This window comes from Notolabrus celidotus, chromosome 21, assembly GCF_009762535.1.
Source record: "Notolabrus celidotus isolate fNotCel1 chromosome 21, fNotCel1.pri, whole genome shotgun sequence".
Lineage (NCBI taxonomy): Eukaryota > Metazoa > Chordata > Actinopteri > Labriformes > Labridae > Notolabrus > Notolabrus celidotus.
In genome coordinates this window covers 12,699,301-12,719,265 of record NC_048292.1, presented here as the reverse complement: position 1 = coordinate 12,719,265, position 19,965 = coordinate 12,699,301, and the positions used below count along the sequence as shown (strand labels likewise).

The following is a 19,965-nucleotide window of genomic DNA, read 5'->3' as shown; positions in this document are numbered from 1 at the left end:
TTCTTCATCATTTTCTTGAAATCTGATGATATACTCAACTCAACTAACTATGCAATACAATGTGACATGCTACAATATGACACAACATGTTACAATACTACAGGATGCGTCATGGTGTGATAAAATACAGCTTTTTTTTAAAGTTATAATTAGGGCACTTTTGTCTTTATGGATAGGACAGCTGAAGAGAGACAGGGAATGTGGGGAGCAGCTGGGGGGAGGACATGCAGTAAATGGTCGAACCTGCAACCACTGCGACAAGGATGATAGCCTCTGTATGTGGGGTGCTTGGACCGCTACGCCACCAGCGCCCCCTATAAAATACAACTTAATACATGACAATGCAACTAAACATAAAACGATACGATACATTGCGATGCAATGCGATGCGTAGTCTGGATAGCTAATTTCTCGATGTGCTCACACTGTAGGGGGAGGTATTTTTTTCTAACGCGGCAATTTCAAAGATATTGAGATAACGAGTCTTCCAATGAGAGGCACAGCTGACTTGATTGACAGGCAGGAACACTGTAGCTGTTGGCTAGGAGGCTCAAACTCTGCCTCTTTATGTCACAATCGCTCGACAAAAGCAATATGGCTAACACCGCTGATTGGCAGCTCTTCAGAAACAGATGGGTGACATCACGGATACTACGTCCATATTTTATACAGTCTATGGATGCGATACTATGCAATCCGATACGATACTACACGGTACAATGCGATACGATGCAATACTATGCAATACGATCAATACAATACGATACGATAAGACATTATACGATATGACACAATATGATATGACAAGATACGATTCAATATAATACCATTCAACACAAAATGATATGCTAAGTTACGCTACAGTAAAGTACAACACAACATGGAACAATACAATATGACACAAGACTACCGTACACAACTCTAAACGGCACAATGCAATAAAACGTGCATGATACCTCGTGACACTTCTCTTTACGATATGATTTTCAAAAGTAAGAATTATAATACTGGTTTCACACTCTGATCTTTTTACTTTTGGAAAAAGAAACCAAGCTTTGTAAGTTTTAAAGTTTACATTCAAGCTTTTAAAGGTGACATATCATGCAAAATTGACTTTTTAATGGTTCTTTACCTGAAATATGTGTCCCTGGCATGTCTACAAACCCCCCGAGAATGAAAAAAATCCATTCTGCCCCTGTTTTGATTTCTACACCTTTCTGTAAATGTGTGTGAAACGAGCCGTTTCAGACTTCCGTGTTTTTGTTACGTAACAACAATATCCGGTCTGTCACGGAGTCAGAGCTCGGAGCTTGTTCAGCCCATAGACTGTATAAAATAATGCTGAATCCCTCCCCCGTTTTTCATTACCTGCACAAATGTGTGCTAACAAGGAGCTTAGGAGGGAGGCATGCTAGTTGTAGGCTGTCTTAATAAACACAAAGGTCGGTTTTACTCCCCACGTCTGCAGATTTGAAGATCTAGTGGATGATTTTTATTTGTCATGGATAAGTGTTAGCGCTAATTAGCATAGCCACATAGCTACATGTTCATAGCTGTAGCTGTAGCTGTGTACCAAGACACACGTCGACATACTGACAAATAAAAAAAACAAGAAACACTAAATCTGTGACCAATCCTTCAGAAAGGTCCTGCTGCCTTTCTGGTAGAGGTCGGTTTTACTCCCCACATCTGCAGATTTGAAGATCTAGTGGATGATTTTTATTTATCATGGATAAGTGCTAGCGCTAGTTAGCATAGCCACATAGCTACATGTTCGTAGCTGTGTACCAAGACACACGTCTACATACTGATAAATAAAACAACAAGAAACACGAAATCTATGACCAATCCTTCAGAAAGGTCCTGCTACAGGCGCCTCTCCGTCAGGATCAGATTCTGGATCAGATTCAGAGGGTTGAAGTAACGTGATCTCTGAGCAGCCGTGTATATTCAGCCAACATGTAAACATTAGATCAACGTGCTGGACAGCCGAGGTACATCCACTTCCTGAGGGGGCGTGGTCAGAGGGAAAACAGAGTGTTCTGAGGAGGACTGAAGAAGAGGACTTTTCAGGCATGCCAAAATCTGATTTCAAAGTGTTTTTTTGAGCATAAACTTTAAAGACATACTTGGGGACCTCTTAGACCAATATATATTGATGAAAAAAGCGTGATATGTCACCTTTAAGATGAGATGCCTCAAATAACTTGTATTTGAAATGCTTTTGCTTGTCATTTTTTTCTGCCTTCTGCCTGGGTTACCCTTTGTCCTGCCTTGATAACAAATGTTTTTCAATTTTAGAGGATGTAAAAGGTACTTCTGCCAGACTGTGAAGTTCCAGGAAAAAATGAATACAGCTAAAAGAAGATACATGAGTAAAAAATGTTCCATGTAAAGCATCCCTTGAAGAGGCAGAGGAAGGTTGTCTCTCTGTTTCTCTCTCTGTTACTTGCAGAGCAGGCTTTGAGAAACCACTTTTGAAATGTACTTGAGAAGTGGGGAGAGAGAGAGATCATCTACTGGTTTATTAATAGTGAATGAATGGCAATCTTGTATGGATAGAAAATAGAATAAAATAAAATAAGCTTGGCCTATCACACAGGTAGAGTCTGCATAGGAAACCACAAAATCTTCACGTGCTGCTGCTGCCATGTCACTACAAGGTAAAAAAAAATACTATGGACACTAAGTTAATTTCCAAGAAAGATCATTTTTTTAAGATGGGTAAAGGTTGGATTGTTTTTGTATTAGAAAACAGCAGATGTTTCACTGATTACAAATCTTTCTCCTACCATTGCGTGGACAGGCGTTGAGCCGGTGGTTGATATCGAGCGAGGAGGGCTTGCGTGTGACAGCTGTGGTCACTGACTCATACGGGTTGTCCTCGTCTTCTGGTAGGAACACATCCAGAGATGGAGAGGTGACGATCTCTGCAGAGTGCTTTGAATTCTGGGAGAAGGAAAGAGGAAGAAACAGATAAATTGGAGGTTAATTTATCTATCAGAACACATCATCTATTTGCTGATGTGCACAATTTAAGAGCCAAACTGAAACTGTTTAAGTGGACTGAAACAAGCAAGAAGAACCGGCAGTGTCACACTCATTGAGCTAAAGACAAACATAACACTAATTATGTTTTTAATTATGTACTGCAGCCATGCTGGCCTATTATCCATTCCAAAAGATCCATAAATGATGCATTATGCTAATTAATCATGTTTGGGAAGCAAAGCAAAGAGCCCTTTCACCCTGTTCAAACTCAAAATGTTGGACTGAGAGAGAGTCATTTCTAATTTATGAGTGTAAAAGACTAAAAGAGCAAAATTTAACATAATAAAAGCAGAAAGAAACATTTGATGTGGGTGTGTTTATTGTTACAATGTTACAATGTTACAATGTCATTTAGCAGACGCTTTTATCCAAAGCGACGTACATACGAGAACAAGAACAACACAAGCAAAGATCTAGACAAGAGGAAACAAGATCAGTAAGAGTAACAAAGTGCTTCAAGTCCATTTGGGTGCAGGTACTGCCAAGCAGTGTGAAGACAATGCACAAAAATAAGTAAGGATTTTTTTTTTTTTTTTCGAAATAAGGAACATCTACAATGAAGCCACCAAACAATCTAAGACCTTCCATTATCATCATCAACAATTAACATCACCACAATAATGACCAAAGTACCAAGTGCTGGGTCACTCAAGAGCTGAACACAGATTCCCAGAGTAGAGCAGGACAGTGCGAGTCAATTGTAGCTGGAAGACATGATCTGCCACTGGGGACAACAGTGGAGAACAGTCCAGCTAAGTGCATAGTGCTTCCTAAAGAGCTGGGTCTTTAGCTGTCTTTTGAAAGTAGAGAGGGACTCTGCAGATCGAATGGAGTTTGTGTGTGGTAAAAGCTGACATCCAGGGCAAAACATGTTCATCTTTTTTCACCTTTGCTGGAGGTGCATCATAAGACATAAAAAGAAAAGAACCAAACACATCAGCTCAGTAATCTCTCAGTTCAGCTCCAGGCTGCGTTGAAGTTCAACCACGTCCACACAGCTGGATTATCATGAAAGATTTAGGCCAATGTTCAAAGCAAACACTAAACATTAAAGAGTCGGTGAAAGTTTGAACTCTTTTTGCACAATCCTCGAGAGTTTATTGTCGAGTCACTTCAGGGTCCCTTCAGGACTTTTGGGTTTTGTTCTCTGTGATAAACGAGAATTATCTGAAGCTCTTCTTAAGGACCTCAAAAAAAAAAGAGCAGTCTCAAGTTCCCAAAACTCCTCTGCTTTAAAATCTCTGAGACTGGCAAAGATTGGTGATAAGACATGACAATCTTGTGCTGATTTGCTTGTTGTCACAGAACAGGAGATCGTATTAAAATTGCTGCAATCAGAGAAAATCAGTCTCTTGATTTTGGGGGTTTAAAGGCTTTATGTGACAAATGTGCTGCCAAATTTAATATCTGACATGAAAATTCCTTTTATATTTTCAGGACTGCTTTATAATCTAAGTCTGTTTACTCCATCAGCAATGAAAGGGATGCTTGTTGTTAGAATTTATCTCTTCAGGGTGAAATAGCTGCAGCGTTTGATATCATGGTATGACTGAATTTCAAAATAAGGGCAAAATAATAATAATAATAATATTTTTTATTTATAAAGCGCTTTCCTAAAAACTTGCTGCACAAAGGATAAAACATCATATAAAACAACAGATTAATAAAAACATGAATAAACTACATTTAAAAGCAGTCATACGTTAAAAACAATGCTAAACAGGTGGGTTTTGGTGAGTATTTTGAAGGTGGACAGGTTGGGGCAGATTCTAATGTTTAGTGGTAAGGCGTTCCAGAGGGCGGGGGCGGCGACAGAGAAAGCTCTGTCCCCCCAGGTTCGGTGCTTGGTGTCAGGTAGTAGGGAGAGAAGGCGGGTGTTGGAGGATCGGAGGTTACGGGAGGGGATGTGGAGGTGGAGCAGGTCGGTGAGGTAAGAGGGGGCCTGGTTATGGAGGGCTTCGTGGGTGAGAAGGAGGATTTTAAAATGTATGCGCTGTTTGATAGGGAGCCAGTGGAGGTTTTGAAGTACAGGGGTAATGTGGTCACGGGAGCGGGTGTGGGTGAGCAAGCGGGCGGCAGAGTTCTGGATGTATTGTAGTTTGTTGAGTTGTTTTGAAGGAAGGCCGTAGTAGATGCTATTACATTAGTCGAGTCTGGAAGTGATAAAGTCGTGGATTAGGGTTTCAGCGGTGGAAAAGAAGAGAGATGGACGGAGACGGGCGATATTTTTAAGGTGAAAGAAGGTTTTGGTGATGTGCTTGATGTGCTGTTCCAGAGTGAGATTGGAGTTCAAAATGATACCGAGGTTGTGAACATGTGAGGATGGAGTGAGGGAAGCATTGTCGATGGAGAGGTTGAAGTTGTTGGTGGTTGTGGTGAGGGATTTGGGGCCGATGATTAGAAGGTCAGATTTTTCACAGTTGAGTTGGAGGTAAGAAACGCTGCAGCAACAAAGTCCTCCAACATTATCTGATATTAAAGTCAGAAAATGCAAAAAACATGTTCTGAACACACCTTACACTCCATCTTGTTCCAGCACTCACAAACACAGAGCTAAAAATCCCAGCATGCACCACTTGTAATTCTAGACTGTTAGGAAGGTTGTTTTTGCTTAACTTGTCCCAATTAAAGCTGTTAGACTTTTTGTTACCAGAGCTCCTTTCAAGTGTGTGTGATATGAGCGTCTGCCAAGTGCTTAAATTGTAATGAGCATACTAAATAAAATCCATCAATGATTTTACCACCGAAAGGGACTTGCAGCGTTTTGTTGGGAAACTCTTCATTTAGAGGTGATTAATTTGGAGACGCGTGTAATAAAATGCTTCTTTGGGACTTTTATATAACTGTGTTCTCTCCGAGGAGGATTTCAGATTGCACTTTGTTGCAGCGCTGGTGAAAAAGGTTGAGCCCCAAAGGAACCAAAGGTCCCTTATCTCTGCGGCAGCTGTGTCCCCAAAAAGAATGAAAAACAAGAGTGAGTGATGTGAGGCGGGGGGAAAAGGTTACAGGGCCGAGCGTCATTTCACCCAGAGAGACAAAACATTTCTTCGCAGCCTCTGGAGGTCTGGATATTTCCCACAACGCAACACTCTATCATCATTTCTGTGGAGTCACTAGGCAGCCTGCCCCTGGTTATGCCCTCTGTAATGGGATCAGTGGTTAATGTGTCACCATGGTGATAACTTCTGGGTGTGGCCTCCACTTCTTCTGATTCTACCCTCCAAGTCCGTCTGCTCTCCCCTCCTCCTTCTCCCAACTCCTATTTCTTCATTCAGCAGACATTACTCTTTCTGTCATCATCTGCCACTACATTACCCAGACTGCAACAGGCCATCAATCACACACTGAGCACACTCAACATGGATTAATCATTCCAGCTGACAGAGCAATCACTCCCTTGATGATTTCTCTCACTTACAAACCTCTACAGTCAATCTGAGACTTATTTCACACTCACACTTTATTAAAACGCCCCCCAAAAAAACAGAACTCCTCCTCCCTCCTTCCCCCCTCCTCCCTTTTTTTCCTCCATCAGCACTCAATTAGAGTACCATTACCAGCTAATGGAGATCCAGTCAATCTTTTATGTCTTCACTCCGCAGGTGGCATGCTCTCAGCTGACACTGATGTGATGTGACAGCGTGGTTAGCTGCAGATTTCACTCCCAGTGTAAAGCTGTGAGCGGTCTGATGAAGCCATACCGAGCTGCTCCTTTCAGGGACATAAAAACTCTACTCCAGTATATAAACTCGTCTGACAGCTCGGATTAAAGGGGCAATTAATCATCCACACACTCATTTCCCAGTCTTTACCATATTTAGTGTTGTAGACAAGCAGAAAACGTCCTCTGGTACAGTGTGTTTACGTGTTAATAAAGCGTGTTTGCAGTCTACTTGTTAACTCTGTGATTGAGACAGGGGAGTAAAAAGACTGTACACAGCATGCGTCTTTAATCAGCCTTGTACATGAATATATGTGCATGTGTTATGGACTACATTAAATGATGGACAACATGACAGCTCCCTCAAAGTGAAGACAAAACATTTAGAGCTCCCCCTGCTGACTGACTGCAGTAAAGGTAAATAAGCCTCCTCCATGTTATCAGATGCGACATTGGTCAAACTTTGAATTTACAGTACACGTCAAACTTATGCAGAAGGTGGTTAACACAGCACAGAAGATCATTGGCTGCCCTCTGCCCTCCCTAAGTGACATCTACAGCTCCTGCTGTCTCAGCAGAGCCAGGAACATCCTGAAGGACACCACTCAACCAGGTTTCCACCTCTTTGACCTGTTGCCCTCTGGCAGATGCTACAGGTCTATACGGTCCAGAACCAACAGACTAAGGGACAGCTTCTTCCCTAAAGCTGTCACCATACTCAACTCAAACCTGCTCTGACATAACCCGGACTGATGACACTTTCCCCCATACAATAACTACCTCCACTCTCTGTGCAATATTCGTTATTCATTTATTTATTAATTCAACCACCCTGCACTGATATCTTATCTTGCCCTTTTTGTCTTGTCTTTGTTTTCTTTGTGCAACATCTACCTCCTGTGTTGTTATATTAATTGTGTGTGCACTTTAAAGGAGCTGCTTTCCCAAATCTCATTTGTACTATGTACAATGACAATAAAGGCTTTCAATTCAATTCAATTCAATTCAATTCAATTCAATTAATCTTAATCTTGTTTTCTGTCATTATAGCAAACTCAATCATCAAGCTGATTTATGTCGTTTTGTTTTGACAGCACATCCTCTTAGCTGTTTAAACAAACATTTTATGCTACATTTGCTCGATAGTTTTTGATGAAGATTATATGATTAGAAGAGCTAAATAGGTGGCTACAACTAGCACTTGGCTAGCTTGCGCAAAAAAACAATTACCTGTATGTGGAAACTAGCTTAGTCAGCAACTTTAGCTCAATGTGTAGAAAAGGGGAAACAAGCCTGGTTGTAGTGAGGCAGGGCGTTCAGTACAAGATAACCAAGCTGATATTTGGCAATCTGTCCATTCTGACAAAGTCAGCAAAGACCCAATTTGTTGATGGTTCCAAAGATTATCTTGATAGATTTCCTGTAGTGTGAAGTACGTTAAGAGTGGTTACATTCCTCTTGATTAGCTCAAGAGAATGTTATGGCCAGCCTGATAGACATGGCGAAGATGAAACATGTCTGATATCCTGTTGATCTAAAGTCACGTTTGACCATGAAAGATTTTGTGTTTTGAGTTGGGACTGTGGGGCTGTTCATGAATGTTTCCAACAGCTGTTTAGATTTTAGAAATCTTTTAGTGTAGGTCAGTCATAAGAGAACCATGTCTTAAAAAACAGAGTTATTTTTTTAATAATATAATCTTTACAAAAACAAAAGTATAATATCTACAATTTTCTATTTAATGTGTTCCTGTGATACATTTAGTGTCAACCATAGACTGTATGACAAGGTGAATAACATAATAGCCCCTCTACTGATTGACTGCAATATAGACCATACAGCTAGCTTTCATCATGCTAAGAAATGGGACAAGAGTCAAACTTTAAAATAAAAATACACCTGCCTTTGTTTTTTTCTCAGGCATTGTTTTTGGTAACAATTATCATGCTGAGTCATGTCCAATGGATCAGTTTCTGAGGAGTTTAGATTGAATTAGTTATATGAGGCTAAAAATGGGGTAAAATACTATGATTGACACGTAGACTGTCCCTTCCTGAGAGATCTTTGCTGTTTACTTGTACGTTAAATGTTGTGGTTAGAGGAAGGTGCAGGACATCAACACCTCTAAATGCACAATATGTCAGGTGGATATTTTGGTTTCACTTTAGAGGGGGTGGAGACATGTTGTCCATCATTACATGCAGTCAACGGCATGAAGCAGTATGTTAAAGGTGACATATCACGCTTTTTTCATCAATATATATTGGTCTAAGAGGTCCTCAAAACATGTCTTTAAAGTTTATGCTCAAAAAAACACTTTGAAATCAGATTTTGGCATGCCTGAAAATCCCTCTTCTTCAGTCCTCTTCAGAACACTCTGTTTTCTCTCTGACCACGCCCCCTCAGGAAGTGGATGTGCCTCGGCTCTCCAGCACGTTGATCTAATGTTTACATGTTGGCTGAATATACACGGCTGCTCAGAGATCACGTTACTTCAACCCTCTGAATCTGATCCAGAATCTGATCCTGACGGAGAGGCGCCTGTAGCAGGACCTTTCTGAACGATTGGTCATAGATTTAGTTTTTCCTGTTGTTTTATTTATCAGTATGTAGACGTGTGTTTTGGTACACAGCTACGAACATGTAGCTATGTGGCTATGCTAACTAGCGCTAGCACTTATCCATGACAAATAAAAATCATCCACTAGATCTTCAAATCTGCAGACGTGGGGAGTAAAACCGACCTCTGCCAGAAAGGCAGCAGGACCTTTTCTGAAGGATTGGTCACAGATTTAGTGTTTCTTGTTGTTTTATTTGTCAGTATGTTGACGTGTGTCTTGGTACACAGCTACAGCTACAGCTACAGCTACGACATGTAGCTATGTAGCTATGCTAACTAGCGCTAGCACTTATCCATGATAAATAAAAATCCTCCACTAGATCTTCAAATCTGCAGACGTGGGGAGTAAAACCGACCTTTGTGTTTATTAAGACAGCCTACAACTAGCATGCCTCCCTCCTTAGCTCCTTGTTAGAACACATTTGTGCAGGTAATGAAAAACGGAGGGGGGATTCAGTATTAGTTTATACAGTCTATGGGCTGAACAAGCTCCGAGCTCTGACTCCGTGACAGACCGGATATTGTTGTTACGTAACAAAAACACGGAAGTCTGAAACGGCTCGTTTCACACACATTTACAGAAAGGTGTAGAAATCAAAACAGGGGCAGAATGGATTTTTTTTCATTCTCGGGGGGTTTGTAGACATGCCAGGGACACATATTTCAGGTAAAGAACCATTAAAAAGTCAATTTTGCATGATATGTCACCTTTAAATAGGGGATGTGAGGATTGTTGTTCTCAAGTTTTACTTCCGTGTCCTGCAGGTGGTTATGTTTACGTGACAAGTTTGTCAGTTGTGGTTGTTAAAATCATGGTTGAGGTTTAGTGTTTGTAAATTAAACATGTCCTTTCTCACACTTTGAGTTGTTTTAACTTAAATATTTGTCTGGGAATGCAATATTTCCCCTGCCAAAACAACAAAACAAGCGGAAGTTCCAAATTTTAACCACAACAAACAAGGTCTGTATTTTGAAATTAGGAACAGATTGTCTGAACATTAGTGTCTCCAGTATGTTCAAGTGTCTGTAGGCAAGATACTAAACCCCACTTTTGCCTTCAAACTGCACAATCCGACCTTCAAGAGTCACACAAACTCAACTTGTGAGACAGTAATTCTTCAAGAAAACTGAAAACCGACTGCTGCATGTAAACAAAGATTTTACGTGAATCTGTTGTCAAATTTCTTACGTAAGCAGAGTTCTCTGAGAAACCTGGATGTTGACATACTGCCATTGTCACGGGCAGGAAATTCAACAGATTGCTTCACTGCACGAAGCTGGAAGAGGGTGCAATTCCTCCGAAGAAATCAAGATAAAGTAACTCCAAGGAAAGCAGATTTAAAGGGACAAAGGGATGAGTGGAAATGTAGGCTTTGCAACAGGGAGACAGAGAATAAATGAGAAACTGCTGCCCTGATTTGAATACAAAAAATGAAAATTTCTGATGCAGAGTAGCTGAGACATTTTAGCTTGCGTGTTTGCAGTAATTACCAAGTTGTCGACCTGAATTAACAATGAAATTGGGAAGTTAAAACGCCACAGGTGCAGTAGAATCATTAATAGGAGCAGCAGAAGAAAGCACTCAAAAGACTCAGAGTCAGAACGGCTGAGGGAAGAGACTCCACTGTAGTGTCTGCAGGGATAATTAAGAGCGGGAAGTGAGATAGAAGCAGGAAATTATTGAGAAATATGCTGGGAATTATTATTAAAAAGACAGAGATATGAGGAATCACCCTCAGCCCCCAACCAAGTGCTCTGTGTACCCTTTATCCCTGCTCCTGCCTGTAATCTCTCTCTCTCTCTCTCTCCTCTCGTCTCCACTTCTACAGCGTCTCTCTCATTATTCCTGTTCCTCTGAAATCTCCAGCTTCCATCCAATCCAAAAAAGCCAAAGCTGACAAAAGCTGTCAAAAAGACACAGAGAGAGAAATGAGGGTAGACGAAGACACAGGTGGATCAAAAGGACGCAGGGATCCAAGAGGAAACTTACTTCAGAGTTTGTGACAGGGAATCCAGAGGAGACAAGCACGAGACAGAGTGGGAAGAGGAACATGTACTGAGGAAAGGAAAGCAGAGCAAGAGGGAGTGTAGGGACTTTCTCAGACTCACAAACATGGGAGAGACATGCAGAAGTGTGTGTCAAGTTCAGGCAACACACAAGACAACGAAAAGAGGCAGAAAACGAAACAAGCAACACGCTGAAAGTCAAAACTTTTTCACTACTTGATCTTGAACTGGATGATCACTGGAAAGAAATCCCTCAACCTCAAGTCCAAAGTGAAGCCAGGAAGTGAGTAAAAATCCATAGAAGAAATTAATCCACTGGTGTGATGGCAGTTTTAGCTACCTTGTATATCGATGGCTCCTCGCTTGTCTTCCTGCGGCCCTGAAGGAGTCAGGCGGCTTCAAAAAAAGTGGGAGAAGAGGCTTCCTGGGGTTTGATACGAGCCGTTCTTCCAACAAACAAACACTCGGTCTTCATTCATTTCCCTCCCTCCACCCCTCTCCTCCTCCTCCTCCCGCTCTATCTCTCAGGGCAGAGATAGGACAGAGAAACTTGTGTCTGAGCCGAGCAGGAAGCGAGCTGACAAACAGAGGCCTCCTCCGGCCACTAATTAGCAGGTTGTATGCAGCTACCGTCCGACAGTGGAGGCCAGATGAAACATTTTTGAGTGTGTGAGAGTGTGTGAGTGTGTGTGTGACGGCGCCTGCACATGTGACCAAAGGATTGTATGTTATGGTGTGTGATTATATCTGAGTGGTGTTTGTCTGTCTGCTCTCAACAGATATGGTTAAAGTGTGCGATCATGTGAGAGCTTATGTGCATATTTTCTCTGCCTGTGTGTGTATAAATGCTTGTATTCTATATAGCTTGTGTTTGCGTGTGTGCAGAGCCGATAACCCAAATAGGAAATGTGACGTTGCTTCAGTCACGTCCAAGGGATCTTAAAGTCTTAAATCCTGTGACTCTCTCTTCCTCTCTCCGTCTGGTTTAACCCTTTACTGTCTTTCAGGTCTTTGCACCATGCACTGTACAAAGAGTTCAGAGGCCATCAGATATGAATGGAGGCTATAATTTGCTGGCATTTCCTCATGGAGGCTATTTGATTAGAAAGAAGAGGGAGGGGCGGACAGCAGAGAGGACAATGGACCCTCTGAGGCTTTCAGTGAAGGAGGAACGGAGAGACATGCAGTCATAAGAGAGCAGAGCTATGGAGACATACTGACCAAAAAACGGGATTTTTTTTCACAGATCCACAACTTCTACAGGGTCTTTAGATAGATCTGGCTTGAGATGACTTTTCTCTGCATAAATATGATGGTCCGCCTAATCCCTCGTTACAGATTCTTCAAATAATGCAGCTGAGTGGTTACAAAGACTCCAAGACCTCCAAGACCCAGCTCCAGACTCCCACCCTTGGCCCCCTGCCCCATGCCACTCCCTCTCTGTCCATGTTTTTGACTCTGTCCATGTATAATTCTTAGCCTCAATAAAATCAAAACAGATGTGTTAAAAGAAATCCAACCCTTTTTGAACCAATGTTTAATTCAGCTGTGAAAAGCATTTTAACAAGGGACCTAATGGGGATTCTTTGGCCTTTACAGCCAGTCTCAAGGCTGATTTATACTTCTGCATCGTCCCTACGCAGCAGGGGCTGACGCGGACATGAGCACCACATACTTGTGCGTCGATGTGTCCGCTTGGTTTTGAACAACCACCCATCAGAAGACTTTTGTAAATGCTGGAAAAACAGTCCATACAGAGGGCAGAAGATGGCCAAATGTCTGTCTTAATGACATCCCAGCTCTCATTGGCAATAACATGACAACAGTTTATCTCCGTAAACAGATATCTGTATATAAGTGTGGCCGTTCCAGTCAAAATTTCACCTAGAGCAATGAATATGCTTAGCACTGTGCCATGAAAGCACAATCAACATATAGGTTTCCAAACTACTCTGAAAGAAACAGAGATGGATGGTCCAACCTTTTCTGCAGTTGGTGCCTGTGGGACAAAGGTCTTCCAGGGACACCTGAATATCTATTCTTAGCATGGCAAGCTGCCACTACAACCCTGCCCTGAGTGAGAGTAAGGAAATGGATGAATAAATGTTTCAACAAGATGGACCTTAACAACCCGAGGTAGATGTTCTGTTTACTTTGAACACAGCAAGACCATTTTCCCTTTGATCAGTCGGTTAAGAATTAGCATATTTTCAGTGAGGTCGATACACACTTCTGGTGGGAGAAGACGTTTAAGAGGTTAGAAAGAAGAGGAGAAATAGGGGGTTTGAAAAGATAATATAGACTGAGTGCGAGAGCAAAGAGTGAAATAGAGTGAGAGGAGTGCAGGTTGGTCAAGGAATCGCCTTCCAGAATTGGATTTCCCTCCATGGCTGGCAAATCCCATAAAAAATCAGCTACCATGAGCCACCCATGGGACAGCAACAGACACTCCTCAGAAAATAACACCCTTCACATCCCCAATGACTGCGGCTGTATGGAGCAAACTGTGGCTTCTCTTGGCTCCAAGCTTAATCTCACAGTCACTGCCAGCAGCCAGAGCGAGAGGGTGCTGACAGAGAGATGCTGCTGTATGGCCAAACTTTCATTGTGCTAAACTGGAGCCTGAGAACTCATCGGGAATTAACAAAGACACTGTTACTGTTCCTAATTGATTAAACTTCAGTTAGTCAAGAATTGTAAGATGTTATTTGCTGTTATCCATCCATCTCTGATGTGTTTCCAAATAAATTCTGCCAAGTAAAAAAAAAAGTTTCTCTTGTCTTTTCTCAACACAGTTCATACAGTAAAACTTACAAAAAAACATCAAGGTTTTCCTTTAAAAAAGGGATGGATGGATGGAGTGATAGATGGAGTGATGGATGGGTGAAAGGATGGATGGATGGATGGATGGATGGATGGATGGATGGATGGATGGATGGATGGATGGATGGATGGATGGATGGATGGATGGATGGATGGATGGATGGATGGATGGATGGACATTGGATGGATGGATGGATGGACATTGGATGGATGGATGGATGGGTAGCCATTTTTATAAATGGATGGATGGATAAATAGCCATTGTATGGATGTATGGATGGATGGATGGATGGATGGCCATTATATAAATGGTTGGATTGATGAATAGCCATCATATGGATGGATGGATGGATGGATGGATGGATGGATGGATGGATGGATGGCCATTTTTATAAATGGATGGATGGATAAATAGCCATTGTATGGATGGATGGATGGATGGATGGATGGATGGATGGATGGATGGATGGATGGATGGATGGATGGATGGATGGATGGATGGATGGATGGATGGATGGATGGGTAGCCATTTTTATAAATGGATGGATGGATAAATAGCCATTGTATGGATGGATGGATGGATGGATGGATGGATGGATGTATTGATGGATGGATGTATTGATGGATGGATGGATGGATGGATGGATGGATTGATGGGTAGCCATTTTTATAAATGGATGGATGGATAAATAGCCATTGTATGGATGTATGGTTGTATGGATGTATGTATGTATGTATGTATGTATGTATGGATGGATGGATGGATGGATGGATGGATGGATGGATGGATGGATGGATGGATGGATGGATGGATGGATGGATGGATGGATGGATGGATGGATGGATGGATGGATGGCCATTATATAAATGGATGGATGGATGAATAGCCATCGTATGGATGGATGTATTGATGGGTGGATGAATGGATGGCCTTGTATAAATGGATGGATGGATAATTAATGCATGCTGGGAAACTGTTGATAAAATTAGAAGATGGTCATTTTTTGTTTTTACTTTACTCGGTTTTACTACCAAGCTGTTTCAAGTACTTGTTTCTGATTGATCAATACCTCATAGCAATGTTGTGTAATTCCTCCACAGCTAATTGTTGCCAGAGACAACCTGATCCTACACATCACATAAAATCAATCAGCATGCATTTTTGATACATTCACCTCTGCCTGTTGACAATGTGGTAAAAATGTGAGTTTCTGTTTGTATACTCAGTGAGCTGAGTGAAAGACATGCTGACCAAATTGAAAAAGTCAGACACAAAGCAAACAGAGTAGAAAACCTCATTTGCTTTGCCTCGTCCTGGTTTGGCATTAATGCAAATGTTGAATGTATTGTAATTGTTATCAAATAAGCAGGCAATGTGTTCTCTTAATAGTTTGATGTTAATTTGACCTGCACCGATATGCTGATTAGAATGAACCATTACCATGGAAGCACCAACAGCCATGGAAGCTGTGGGACTATTTTTAACACCGTTCTAAAATAAATAAATTCTCTTTAAAAAAATATTGTCAAACCGTTTATGTCTTCAGTTGGAAGGCTGGTAATAAGCGTAACAATGTATAGTGAGAGGGTGGTTACAGCTGACTGGAACATCTTCAGGAGGAGACAAGACCTGATCTGCTATTACAACCTGCTGATCATACATTATCCCTTCCTCACTTCATGCATTCAAACATTGATCTGTTTGTTTGTTTGTTTGTTTGTTTGTGTTTGCTGCAGAGCAGCCAGAAGGGAACGAAAAACACTCAGAACTACAAAGCATTTGCTCAACAAATTGCATTTTCATAACCCAATTCAAAGCCCAGATTTTTGTAAGCACATTTTTTATTTATAAAAGAGAATAAACAGTGAAACGAGAATATAAACAGGGTGTTCAGTGTGCCACTTGTTTTGCTGAGTTTTTCTTGTTTTTTATGGACCAGGCTGTATTTTGGGTGGCAGCTCGGAGTACTAAAATGACTTCCCTTTTATTACTTTTATGGGTCCTCTGCTTTTTATATCTCAATCCTGATAGGGGGAATAGTTTCAGAGGATGATTACTGCTGCTGTCAGAATGAACACACACACAGACACACACCTTACCATCAGCACACCATGACGGATGATCTGCTCTTGATTTTGATGGGTTTTGTTTTGGGGGTGGTAAAAAATAGTATGCACTGTGTTGTGGCTCCCAAAAGCACTTCGTTGTTTTACAGAGCAATTGCTGTGTTAGTACCAAAACCAACAATATATACAGTTTATGTGACATCTATGCAGAAACTCAGACAGCACCTTCTCTCTGTTCCAGTTCAGTCATCGTCTGTAAAGACAGCACCAATCACTAAGCTATATTCAGTAAGAGAGAAAGAGAAATGAAAATTTAGAAGGATGACATGAATAAATAGAAAAAAGTGAAAGGATAGAAATATGAATAACCTGCATATATAGAGAACTTTTCCAAATCCAAGTTAAGGCTGATTTATACTTCTGCGTCGCCCCTACGCAGCAGGGGCTGACGCGGACATGAGCCCCACATACTTGTGCGTCGGTGTGTCTGTGTCGCGCAGCACTTCTCCGCCGAAACACTAGAGGGCAGTGCGGTCTCTCTGATAGCCGGTCACCTACTTCCTGCCCCGCTACGATCTCTGTTTACTTTTCCACAGAGATTCAGAGCGTGTTATGTTAATCTACAGCTGATACATGTTGCTGTTTATCATACAGACATGATTACATGAAGAATAGAGAGGAGGAGATGAAATACACGGCCGATGTGCGGCCGATGTCCGGGATCCCGGAAGTGTTGTAAATGCGGGAAAGACAAAGCCGCCGAGCGGACCAATCACAGAGCTTGCGGTCTGCGTCGGCTCTACGGGGACTTACATTTTGGAGGAGGTGCACGTCAGCTACGTGCGTAGGCCTCGGCGTAGGTACGGGAGCTACGCGGACCCCCGGCGTAGGGTACGCCGTTGATTCAACGCAGAAGTATAAATCAGCCTTTAAAAGGTGCTTCTCAATGACAGCAAAATTAAATCATAAAATAAAGAGCAAAGACGAAGAAGAATAAGAAATAACAAATATCTGAAAATACTTGAATTATTTTTAAGATACTATTAGAAGTTCTCATGTTGTGTTGATTCTGTTACACCTTTTAGATGAAGACTATATTTCCAATGAGCACCATCACCCACTGTCCAAAATATATTGCTTAAGTGTGTGTTTGCAGCAATGAACTGAGTTCCCAGACTATGGTTTTTGGGAGTGATTTTGGGTCCATGCAGTGATTTCCACTGCAGAGTCATGTCTGTCAGGCTTTTCCCTTTTTGCACAGAGATTTCTCCAGATACCTGAATTTTTTAATGATGTTATGAACTGCAGATGATAAAATCCTCAAAGTATCCGCTATTTTAGGCTGAGGAACATCATTCTGAAATTAAGTAGTAAGATGTATTTACTCACACAATCTCTCACAAAGTGCTGAACCTCATCCTGTATTTACTCCTGAGAGACTCAACCTCTCCGGAAAGCCTTTTTATAGCTACTCATGTTGCTTACCCTTTGCAAATGTACCCGATTAGATGAGAGATGTTCCTCCAGTTGTTTATCTATTCTTGTCCCTGTCTAAACAAGGGTTGCTGGCATCACATATAAAATGCACAAATATTTTTCATAAGACAATAACATTTTTAAGTTTCAACATGTGCTTTGTTGTCTTGACACTATTTTCAAATAAATGTAGGCTTCAAATAATTTGCAAACCATGACTATCTTTTTTTTTAAAACATGTGCACAGCATCCTTTTTATGGAATTGGAGTTGTCGAATTACGTAATCAATAACATGAATTTAACAGAGAACACGTCTTCTTGCTAATCTTGCTCCAATATCAGATAAATATCTAAAATAATAAAAACAAACTCCTCCTGCTTGTTGCTAAATTTTGAAAGCAGAGTTGTGATGTAGCAACTTCTGGGTGAGGGCTGTGTATCGACTCAGCTCATTCAAACCTGAATGCAAACACTAAAACTCGGTGTAAACAAAAAAATCATACGTTGTCGCTCTTAGTCTTATTTCACTATCTAGGTCATGAAGACACATCAGTATAAAAGTGACACTTTCAACATCCGTTAAAAATCCCTCACAGTGCCTTTCATAGGACTCAAAGATTTTAATGGAACTCAAGAAATTAGAATTCAAGAAGAATTTAAATCCAAGTACAATCAGGAGAAGCTCGCCAATATGAGTTTGTTCAGTCCAACATTCAGAAAACACAGAGGACGTCTGCCGAAGTTGAAAGTTGTTCATAAAGACATCAAGTGCATTTTTGATGCCTTCCATTTTTAGCTCTTCATTTCATTCACAAAGAGATAGTTTGACATTTTCAGGGCATCGGTTCAGCTCAGTTGGTAGACTTTTTATAACTTTCAGCAGCTAATCTATCAAACAGTGACCTTAAGTGAATCTTGAAATTATTATTATCTAACTTACATTAATATTAAACTATTCAAATAAGGAATCACACGAAATTGTTTCACACTTTAAAAAACTTCTTAACTATTTCATGCACTGACTGGAAAAGCTCACTCGCAGTGCACATTCACTCCTTCATTACAGACTTCTAAAAGCTCTCCACACAATCCCCCCTCCTCTGTGAACACCTCCCTTTGATGTCCTTAAACATCTTCAAGAGTCCTCCTGGGTTTCTGATCTTAACCTCCACCTGTGCACCGACACAGACACTGCTTCACCCCCACCTCATCTCCTTCCAACTCCCTCAGCTGAGAACATGAAAGGTCAGCAGCCGCTGGAGAGAGGAGGGGGGGGGAAGAGCTGCAGAAAGAGAAAGTCTTCAGAGGAAGTCTGAGCGAGTGAGGAGGAAGAAAGAGATGGAAAAAGGAAAAGAGGATGGAAGAGTGAAGAAAAGAGAGGAATGAAAATGGTGGCGTGCTGATGTGAAGAGAGTGTGTCTGCACTGACTCTCTGACGCACCTGTGGCTTGTAAAAGGTGGCCAGCCCACGCCTCATATCTCGTGGATTTCTGGGTTGCCTGGCAACCAATGCAGAGCCTCTCTCCATCTGAATATTTTCTTGCATTTGTTCATTATCTTTCTCTCTCTTCAGTCTCTCTATTTGGCTTGCACATCCGCACATGTGAGGTCTGAACTGCGTTGTTTAAGTCGACGTCACAGAGGAAACCTCCACACACACGCACGCACACGCTGGCATCAGTTGGCGTTCACATGGCAATGGTGGGAGGAAACTTGTGACTGGCAAAGAGAACGTTCAGCAAGGGAAGCTTCCTAATGTGTTATGCTGAAGACAAACCACACACACACAAGCATCAAAATGTGACTGTGATGATACATTTGCTATGTGGAGGTTAAAAACTGTTTTTCTGACTAATCTGAAACAAAGTGCAATTTTAACACGTGTACTCTGCACACCCACACAGACTGAGAGTATCCCTAAAAAGAACCAACTGTCCCCTGGGCTTTACCTGGGCAGAATGCTGCTGAAGTAAGTCTACCAGTCATTTTTACATTTTTCTCCTTGCTAACCGTCTCGTGGACGATCTCCCCTCACTCTCTTCCTTCTGTGCCTTTTTTAAGCAGTGTCTGACACTTGATCTTCATGTGATCAGACGGAGGGCTGGGCTAGCATGTTCCTCCAGTGGTGCGATGTTTCATTTTTATTTATTTTTTTATTCCTTATTTTCTGCTTTTCATATTTTAAACAGACATGACATACAATCAACCACAGTACAATACAAAAAACTAAAACAATACAAATACACGTATCAGGGACTT

The 19,965-nt window shown here is 41.4% G+C and overlaps 1 protein-coding gene across 5 annotated transcripts in view; it reads right to left on the bottom strand.

The window, feature by feature from the left end:
- anks1b (ankyrin repeat and sterile alpha motif domain containing 1B) overlaps positions 1–19,965 on the bottom strand; it is a 375,728-nt gene that overhangs the window by 173,337 nt on the left and 182,426 nt on the right. For all 5 annotated transcript variants that reach the window (XM_034673234.1, XM_034673233.1, XM_034673237.1 and 2 more), the window contains one exon: positions 2,793–2,949. In XM_034673234.1, the coding sequence (XP_034529125.1) occupies positions 2,793–2,949 (157 nt within the window). The remainder of the gene's footprint in view (positions 1–2,792; positions 2,950–19,965) is intronic.